The sequence below is a fragment of the Stegastes partitus genome, unplaced genomic scaffold (assembly GCF_000690725.1).
Source record: "Stegastes partitus isolate 25-593 unplaced genomic scaffold, Stegastes_partitus-1.0.2 Scaffold157, whole genome shotgun sequence".
NCBI lineage: Eukaryota > Metazoa > Chordata > Actinopteri > Pomacentridae > Stegastes > Stegastes partitus.
The window spans coordinates 581224-591638 of NW_007577888.1; the positions used below are offsets into that span (position 1 = coordinate 581224).

At 41.2% G+C, this 10415-nt stretch overlaps 1 protein-coding gene across 1 annotated transcript in view; it reads left to right on the plus strand.

The window, feature by feature from the left end:
• The window catches only part of LOC103355553 (UDP-GlcNAc:betaGal beta-1,3-N-acetylglucosaminyltransferase 3), an 11118-nt gene extending 5134 nt beyond the window's left edge, over positions 1-5984 (plus strand). The window contains exon 2 of the mRNA XM_008279397.1: positions 3827-5984. Within this exon, the coding sequence (XP_008277619.1) occupies positions 3837-4976 (1140 nt within the window). The 5' untranslated portion in view covers positions 3827-3836 and the 3' untranslated portion in view covers positions 4977-5984. The remainder of the gene's footprint in view (positions 1-3826) is intronic.
• The last annotated feature ends 4431 nt before the right edge of the window (positions 5985-10415 follow it).

Genomic DNA, 10415 nt, shown 5'->3' on the forward strand with positions numbered 1-10415 from the left:
GGCCAAAGCCAAGTTGTAGCCCACTATTGTAAGCCCAAAAATGTTCATAGTACTGACAGCTTTTGATTTTAGCCCTGTGATAGACTGGTGACCTGTCCAGGTGTCCCCTGCCTTCACCCTGAGTCAGCTGGGATAGACTCTAGCCCCCCATGACCCTAGTGAGGATTAAACGGTGTATAGATGATGGATGGATGGATGGACATTGCACAACAAGGCTTTTTTGAAAAAAATCATTTATGCGTGATACCTAGGACTGAAGGAATATCTAATGTGTTGTAATTTTTCTGGCTGGCAATGCGATCTGATCTGGGGTTTAATCTTTTAAAGTCAAACTTCCGTTCAATATTAATTAATTGTAAACCCTGGTTTAGACATGCTGCGTACTGTACGTGGTTGTGTATCCTAATTCCTGTCTTTGTGTTTACTTAACTGTATTTTTTTTAAACTAGTTGTTTTTTCAGATCTGGTCGTTTTGTACCAAATTGACGCCTGCTATTTTTTAAATAAGATTATTATTACTGATGCATTAAGATACAAGCAGCATCCTGCACATGCTGTTTGTTCCTTAAACCTACAGTAGTGCATCGTTTTTACTGAACTGATCATGTAGCTTTAGTCTGCACAGCAAGATTTATTTCATGAGAGAAATCAAATATTTCCATCTATGGAAGTGCAAAGTAACAATAAAGGGAAATATTAAGCAGCAGAGAAGTGTTTCGGTACAGTAAATGTACACGATAATATTTTGGGATACAACAGAACAGCTTTGTTGTCAGTGTCAACATTATGGGTCACGTTGCAAAGTGACGGAGCAAGTACAGGAGAAACTGTAATGACACATGCAAAAGAAAAGACACAAAATCACCTTCAACAACACTGAGTAAATGCCAGATATTCTCTATGCCTACCACAGGAGCACCTGGACATGAGCACATCTCAGAACTTTCTTGTTGACCGTTAACTTATATAATATATAATATAATAACTAACCTTAAAAAACAAATCCGACTGACTGAATGATTATTATTGTTGTATATAATATATGTTATATTGATTTAAAAAAAAAATAATAATAAGAAAAAAGTGAGCTTTTACAAGATTGAATTTCTCTTCTGGGATAAATAAAGTATTTTTCATTTCATTTCAACTTGTTAGGTTTTACTTTTATTTTTTATTTTTTGACAGTTGTGCCATTTAGTTTGATTTCCTCAATCTGAGTAACAGGGTGAGGCTTGTGTTAGGCTGTGCGTTGGGAGCTTCCCTTTTCTGGACGCTTCACAAAATGACTATTTAGTTTGTTTTACTGACTTAATGTCTGACATCGCCCGTGTAACATATTCCACCCAGCTTGAGGAGACATGACAGATTTGTCGCCGCCCTGCGCCCCGTGTGACGCTACCTCATGTGTGGACGTCGCGGGCAGATGGCGAGCCGCCTCACGTCTGCTCTGGAAGCTGCTCTCTCCTGTTGGCACGTCGCTTGTTGCTGTTCAGGGAGTTGTGTCACAGTGTGGGACGGCTCGGAGGGTGTAATTCATGCCTCAGTCTCAGAAAAAAATATGTGTAAATTTAAAAGCCACAGCTCCGGGATGAGCTGTTGCATCTCCAGTTAATTATTTGTTGATTGAAATGATGCTCCAACCAGCTGTAGCATGAGCATTACTGTTTATTTCCACTTCAATTTTGATCAGTTGAGTTCCTCTTTAAGTATTGATTGCAGTGAGAAGTACGACTGTGACATTGTGTCCACGAGGAAAAGACTTTCTAAGCTATATTACCTGCACAATAAGGAACATATGACTCTAGTTTTTAAGCCTTTAACACTCACCAGCATCTTTTTTAACTCCCAAAAAAAGTCCAAAACATTGAAAACATTTTGTTTTGTAGATTCTTCAGGGTTCTCTCCGGGTTCTCCAGCTTCCTCCCACAAGGTCCAAAAACATGTTGAGGTTAATTGGTGATTCTAAATTGTCCGTAGGTGTGAATGTGAGTGGTTGTCTGTCTCTAAGTGTAGCCCTGTGATAGACTGGTTACCTGTCCAGGTGAACCTGCCTTCACCCTGAGTCAGCTGGGATAGACTCCAGCCCCCCATGACCCCGGTGAGGATTAAGCGGAGTATAGATAATGGATGGATGGAGATTCTTCAGGTGAAAAAAGTGTGCAGCACATAATAATGACAGATCCAAAACCAAACATAATATTGTGTTTTTAAATGATGAATTATTATTGGGGCACAGCGGCAACATTTTTTTCCTCGTTCTGCATTAGTTGAGTGCTGCTGAGTGTTAAGTGGTTCTATTGGTGTTGCTTTTCAAAAAGCGGTGGTGAATTTGTGACGACAAGTGTTGTGAGACACCCCTCAACTCATGGTTCTGCTAAATCGTTTACGTACCAGGAAGTGGGTGAGGTTAACCACACATTAATGCTGCACTGGCTCATAATGTTTCCACTGTTACTTCTCGACAAATGTCACACATAGACGTTCGGCACACCTTTTTCTTCTGTTTTAACTCGGAGGATTTTAACACGTCCAAGCAGAAACAATCGCACAATAGCACTCGATCGCTGGGAGACAAAGAGACACAGATGCCTTCTGTTAAATTACCACCTGAACCCATAATGGTGTTTGGTTCTGATCATTCAGGAAGTGGTACCTTCACGACCACAGCACAAACGTCTTCCTGGCAATGAGCAGATTCTGTAAACTAGTTGTCAGGCCACAAATGGCTTTTACATTTACCAATACACTCTGAGCTTTGCCTCGGTATTCATGCAGCGCTCGCACACATTCAGTATGTTCACGCACAGATTCTTACCTTTCCTAATATTCGTTATACTTTTCCCCAAATCATTTACAGATAGAGAAAGGTGGTATTGGACATTAATAGCATTTTAACAGTTCATCCAGAGATGGTGCATAGAGTCAATAAGGGACACACTAATATATAACTGAAGAAAGAGAAGGGGCTGTACGAGATAACAACAAGGCTGTTCACCTGTGTGGAGACGGATAGGTGGCTTCAGCAAAGATTTCAAAGAACAAGTATTGTGTCAAATTATCCATAAACTTCGTGTAGGGTCGTGATGAAACAACAGCTAGCTGGTGATGGTGCTCACGCTGATCCTTCACCGCTGCTCAGATCAGTCTGGTGTCGCTTGTTTGTAGGAATAAAGAAATAAAAAAAAAAAAAACATCAGACTTTGTGATGTAGAGATGTAGAAGTTTCTAGCAGGAACATTTGTGGCATCAGAGTGAAATGTGTCGGGTGGCTTTAAAGAGCATCGCAACAGTTACTGATAATGTCGACAACTGATCTTCATTCCTAAGTCAGACATTTTTATTGCCTTTCAGAACCGGAAGCATGGAGTTTATGGGTCATGTGTCTGTCTTGTGAACCCAATATCTTGGGAGTTGAGGGAGTTTCTTTAAGCTTGGACAAACATTCACCTCAACTAGAGGTTGAAGTGATTAGATTTTAGTGGCCGAGAGTCAGAGGTGAAGGTTGCTCATTGATCACTTTTGTATCCGTGACTCAAGAACTCAGGTATCAACAAAACTTCACACAAAATGAACTGATGATGTTTTTGAGGTCAACTTCACAGTGACATCGTATCCTTTGTGGCCATCATTTAACACCAAACATTGTTTACTTTTCTCTGGGAAGGTGGTGTACAAATTCTTCAGATTTTGGCTTCCTACATTTCTACCTGTTAAATTAATGTTTAAGTGTCTGCAAAGCTTGCATGTAGCGTTATACCTGTTAACCTTAGCTTGTCATTCTTACTTTAGCAAACTCACTAATTCATTGTTTTTGTCTTGTCTGCAGAGTTTTAAGGATGAGAAACATCAGGGCAAAAACTTTCCTGATGGTCGGAGCTCTCGGTCTGCTGGTCCTTCATCTCTGTAAAGATTTTATTGACCACAAAACCATACGCCTCCATGTAGATGTGAGAGAGAACAACAACCAAATAAGGAAGCCCACCAAAAACAACTCTTACGTATTCTTCTGGCCGAAATGTCAACAAAACATTTCTGCTGCCAACATCTCAGGCTTCAGCTCCCTTCCTATTCCTATCAAAGACTTTCTCTACTACCGACACTGCCGCCATTTCCCCATGCTGCTGGACCTTCCAGACAAATGTGGAGGAGCTGACAAATCTGCAGACGTCTTTCTTCTGCTGGTCATTAAAAGCTCCCCAGGGAACTACGACCGCCGAGAGGTGCTACGCAAAACCTGGGCGAAAGAGAGGTTACACAACGGGGTGTGGATTCGAAGGATCTTCGTCTCGGGAACGTCGGGTTCTGGTTTTGAGAAGGAAAGGCTGAACAAAATCCTGGAGCTGGAGCAGCAGGAGTACCATGACATCCTTCAATGGGACTTCAGTGACACATTTTACAACCTCACCTTGAAGCAGATCCTCTTCCTGGAATGGATGGAAAGAAACTGTCCAAATGCTCGCTTCCTGCTGAATGGCGACGATGACGTCTTTGCCAACACAGACAACATGGTTGTGTATCTCCAAAGCCTCAAGGACAATGATGGAAGCAAACACCTCTTCACTGGGCACCTGATCCAGAATGTGGGGCCCATTAGATCATCAGGGAGTAAGTATTACATCCCAGTACAAGTGCAGGAATCAAACTCCTACCCCTCTTACTGTGGTGGCGGGGGCTTCCTCCTGTCTGGTTATACAGCTCTGGTCATATACAACATGTCCCTGTCCATCACCATCCTTCCTATTGATGATGTTTACATGGGGATGTGTCTGGCCAAAGCAGGACTTAGTCCTTCCTCCCACATGGGTGTGAAGACAGCAGGACTGTACATTCCCTCCAGCACATTAGACGGATACGATCCTTGTTATTATAAAGACGTCTTACTGGTACACAGATTTCTTCCACATCAGATGTATCTGATGTGGCACAGAATACACGATCCTACTCTGAAGTGTTCTCCCTCCACAAAACGGCATTAGTAGTGCCAAACCGGTGGTAACAGAGCTTGCTGACAATTTGCGTCTTGCACGAGCTCAAATGGACTTTGGAGTGATGGGGCCTTTTCTCTAGATACTGTATGGATGAGCAGCTTTAGCTGGAAGGAAGGAACTGCCATACACATTTACCTCTTCCATGTGTTGTCTGATTAAAAGCAGGGTTTCAGACCTTGCTTTGTGTCAGGCTGCATTGTCAGCAACATCTGAGCAGACAGACACAAAGCACTGTATGAACTTCCACATTTGTTGTTTTATATCTGATGTTACGACTACTTACCCATCCAGCAGATATCAGACGTCACATCTCTCTCCCCGAACGAATGTAAGTTCAATATTTATGTGCCTTCTGCTTAAAAAAAAAAATCTCCTCATCTTTGGCTCGCCGCATGTGTCTTCAGCAGCTTGTCTGATGTTGCTGTGTAAGCACGATACAGTCGAGATGGGCGACTGTACGAGCATTTCAGTAACAATATCCATTAATAGAGCTGTATAGGTGTGTTGGTGAGGCCAAACTGTGTACAAATATAAGTAATGCTTAACAACAGCAAGGCCTGGGATCTTTAAACGAAAACTTCTGCCAAAGTCACTTCAGCACAGTTAGAGAATCGTTAGATTTTTCTACATTAAAAGCAATACTGTGTATGCGGGGTGACAAAGCTTTTCTTAAGCTCAAGCTGCAAGAGCATACATGTGAGGAACTGATTAAACAGTGTGTTTTGTCTGCTGTAATGTGAGCTCCAATCATCAGGTGTGAGTGTTTCCTCACTATGTACAATCTGGTCCTTCTGTACTGTACTGTTTCAGAAAGTACCAACAATTCCAAATGGCAATTTTGCCTCCGTTGTCAACGCGAAATAAATTTGTGTCATGTGAGAGGAAAAAGCAAATGTAGGAAGAGTTACTCTTTATCTTTCTGTATGTAAATAAATGTGTCTTACTGATGGGGGTTCAGTGGTTCTCCCTTGAACAGCTTTTTTTTTTTTTTTAAAGTCAAACTAGAAGTTTAATAGATGATGTCTATATTTATTGACTATTTTCTACAGTATGAAACACTCAGACTTAGCCTTATCTTGCATTTACAGTCGTGACTCGATAATCTGACCCTTAACAATCCTAAACCTGCTATCCGACAGGTTTTTAGGAAAAACGAACGGAACCCATTAAAAACAGCCTTAACATACCGACAGCCTTGGATTCAGACTCCAACATGACATTTTATGTCACAAACAAGGATAACAGCGTATTATCTGACTGAACAATCCCACAGATTGGCTACGTTCAGACTGCAGGACTTGATGCTCAATTTGGATTTTTTTTGTGAAATATGATTTTTTTGTGAGTTCGTTCACATTTCCAACTAAATGCGACTTGTATGTGATCTGCTGTGTGAACTTCATACAACCCAAAAGTGTCCCACATGCACAGAAGAGGACACGGATGGTAGCGATGGAGCGTATCTGCCACTCTCCCTCCGCCGCCGCAGAACTGTGACCACTAACTAAACTGGCATCAGCAGCCAAGTTCTGCCAAGTGTGTGTTCCGGTCGGATAAGTGGGACCTGACCATTCAGACAGAAGTCGCATAGCAAAAGATCAGATACCTGTCAGATTTAGGACCACTTACCTTTGATGTCAACCGATGGGCCCGTGCAAAGGTGTGACATCCAGCGATGCGTAGTGTTCTAACAATAGTTATTATAACAGCTATAAACAATGAATATTAACAACAGATTACCCATAATGCATCAAGCCCTCCTTGTATCTCGACCTCCGTCTTGACAATCCGACAGCCTTGCTATCCGACATAAAAGAAGGTTTTACATTTAGTGTCGGGTTATCGAGTCACGACTGTTCATCTGCTACGATAGTTAACATCTGAGTTTTGACACTGAGGATTGCAGTGCGTCATTAGAGTCCACATACTGATTCATGTAAACTGTCCCACCCACCCTGAGCATGCAGACAGGCCCTAATCAGTCTATCTGTGCAGCGCTGTGGACCACTGTGGGTGTGGAGGACCTCTAACTGATTTATCGTCTGTAGACACATAGTCCAGTCACAGCTGTGGTAGAAAGTGGCTGCTGGTGCAGTTTTTTTGTTGAGTGTCATCTGTGGGTGGACGTTTCCTGTAATATTGCTTGATTGATTATGGGAAAGTGCTTTTTGTGAACAATGTATTTACTGTATTTATCAGTTTTGTGATAGGATTGTAATTAGAGATAATCTACAATATGTTCTGACTACCAGCTGAGTCGTGTTCACAATACTTCAATTCCTGTCAGCTAACAAAAGCTGGTTCCAAATACTTCTTGGTCACGTTTTGCTTATTGTTTGAGCAGATATCTTTAATCACACTTCTGATATGTTTTATAGTGTATTTATGCAAACATCTGTGCTTTGTATTGATTCCTCCTGAACAACACACAGCTGTCAGTGTGACTGAAGCCAGGCTTTAAGGTGAACTGTGGCGTCCACAGGCTCACAACAACGACTCCTCAGGGTTTCTTAAGAATATAAAGGTCATGCTATTTAATTTTCTACTGAAGCTCTTTGGTTTTGTTCTGTTTTTTTTCTTTCTTTTTTCTAATATTTACAGAAGGGGATGAACGTGTTTGTACCTTGTAGCGTCAAATGCTCAGATTTAAAGAACATCCCAGTTATCATGAGTGGTTCATAGTAAATGATCAAATGTAAGATTATTGTAGGCTTTCAGAAAGGTTGGTTTCCATGTTGTGTGTGTGTGTGTGTGTGTGTGTGTGTGTGTGTGTGTTTGCATAGTTTAATGAATACCTACACAAATGTCCCAATTTGATTTTGATGCTGCTATATATATATATTGTGGAATGTTACAACTTAAAAGGTTTGAAATTAAACTTTTTGCTAAACATACACGTGTATTGTGACTCACGTTTCCTGACTTTTTGGGGGCTCACCTGATGGGAGATGTATTGAAGGTTTATAGGAGACACCGTTAATTTTTTCACACACATCTACAAATGAACCAGAGTCCAATAGATCTGATCTGTGTCTTCTTGCACACGGTAGACATTCTATATCTGTATTACACGTGTAGACGATAACACCATATGCATTCCAACACCCGTCGGTTAGATTTTGCAAGTGACCTCAAATGAAAGAAAAGGAATGAGCAGCACAGGTTTCTGCTTTGATGTGATACTTCTAGCATGTATGAACCTCCTTCTGCTTGACAGCAACTCTTAAGTTTGTCAAGGTACAGTCGTGACTCGATAATCTGAACCCTAACAATCCTAAACCCTTGCTATCCGACAGGTTTTCAGGAAAAACGAACGCAACCCATGAAAAACAGCCTTAACATACTGACAGCCTTGGATTCCGACACAACATTTAATGTCACAAACAAGGATAACGGCATATTATCTGACTGCTGCTGGCACTGAGTATGATTCATTAATTGGGTCCAAATATCTGGAGCCCAGAAAGTGCTGTTCGGACCAGCCCTACGAGTTATTATAACAACTATGAACAATAAATCAACAATTTCCCTGAGGTACCCTACCAAAGGGATCAATAAAGTTCTATCTAGTCTAATCTAATCTCTAAATAAATGAGCCTTCCAGCATCAAGCCCTCCTTGCATCTCACATTTAGTGTCGGGTTATCGAGTCACGACTGTACATGAAAACACTTCCTAGATCACAGCCATTGTGACCAAGTTGCCTGCTGAGATTCTCAACCACAGTGAAACACATGCATAGCAACAGAACCTGAAAACACGATGGTCGTCTTAATAATCCATCCATAAAGTCACTGCACAGAAGCGAGCTCATTGCTGTACTGGAAGGGATCCTTTAAGACACTGGACATGCTTGAACCAACTGGATTCTCTTCTGCTGTCTTGCCTCGTATGTAAAAATCAAAATGACATATCTAAGTCGATCATCTCCAAGACCCAAGCTAATCCTTCTTCCTAATTTGTTCCAATGTACTTTGTGTAGAGAACCAGTTCCAAAGACCCAGAGCATAATACTGCCGCCGCCATGCTTGAAATTTGATTAACACAACTTTGTACGTCACCAAAACTGATCATTAAAGTTGTTGTTTGTATATTTCTGACCCGGCAGATTTTACAGAATTTCAGGAAGAAATAAAATAAATCTATGAAAGAACCAAAATGCGCGATTGTTGTTTTATTTTTTGCTGACAAAGATGCATGTGTGTCAATGATCCCATCGTAGGAAACACAGAAATGTAGGAGTCATCGGAAACTGAAGACTTCCATGAAGCAAGTATACGGAAGGTTCATGGAAAGTTTTGTTCAGTCAGCTGTTTTTCTTCCTCTCTTAAATGTATGAAAGAAGCTATATAATTAATATGTGTTTGAGTCTGAAGCTGGAAAGCGCGCCATATTTTCAGAAGTGCTATTTTTACTGTGGTTAACTGAGATTTGTTGCAGCGATGATCACATTGTGTTTATTTAAGGGTCCATTATTTGTACTGTTGCGCATAAGACGAAGCTAAACAAAGTGCCATCTTAGTTTTTGTAATGTGAGAACACTCCAGTGCATAATAACAGACAGCTGAACACAGCAGAGGTAAGCTGATATCTTTCAAAGGAAATGTCTTGTTTGAATCGGTCAAAAGACTTTTTTTCTAACATGAGTCAAGCATCTGAAAGTGAAAAACGAACCACAGGTTAAATCCTAATTAAACTCTGTCTTTATTAATCACCACAGTCCTAAAATTTGAATAATTATTCTCCCCAGATTTGAGTTCAGTTGGCCATCGAAGGCTCAGTTTTTAAGACTGAGAACGCCAGTGTTTTAGTGTGAACCTTGATATTGTCGACAGGCCCACGGCTAAATATCACCGAGTGGAACCGTCTCTGCAGTGAGTAACACCTCAGTGCTGAATAGCTGCTCGCCGCCGCTCGATGAGCCCACGTCGTTCCACGTCCTCGGCGACAGATCGGCGGCAGCTCTGCTCTGCGGTTGTTTCTGAAACTAACGCTGATTAACTGACTTATCTATGTACTGCAATGCAAATATACTTATATAGAGACTCCTGGCTGACTATCTTCAATCTAAACAGCTGCTGATATTATCTGTAAGCATTCTCAAGCTGTTGTCTGTTTCTGCAGCGCCTTTCTTTATCTTTACATGCTATGTTTTTTATCACGTGGATGCTCAGTTCGATTTGCTGTGGCTGTAGACGAACCCTAAGCACCACGCTGCACCAACCTGCCTCAAGCAACGTGCCTCTTGTTCGCCTTTAAGTGTTTACCTGTGTTTCAGTAAAATGAATAAAATGTCCTGCATTGTGTGGCCACTGACAAAAGAAGAACATAATTGGAATTTTCTTATCCCAAGTATCTTGTTTCTATTTGTAAGGTTGTTGGTTCGATCCCCTCCACAGTTGAAGTGTCTTTGGGCAAGACACTGAAC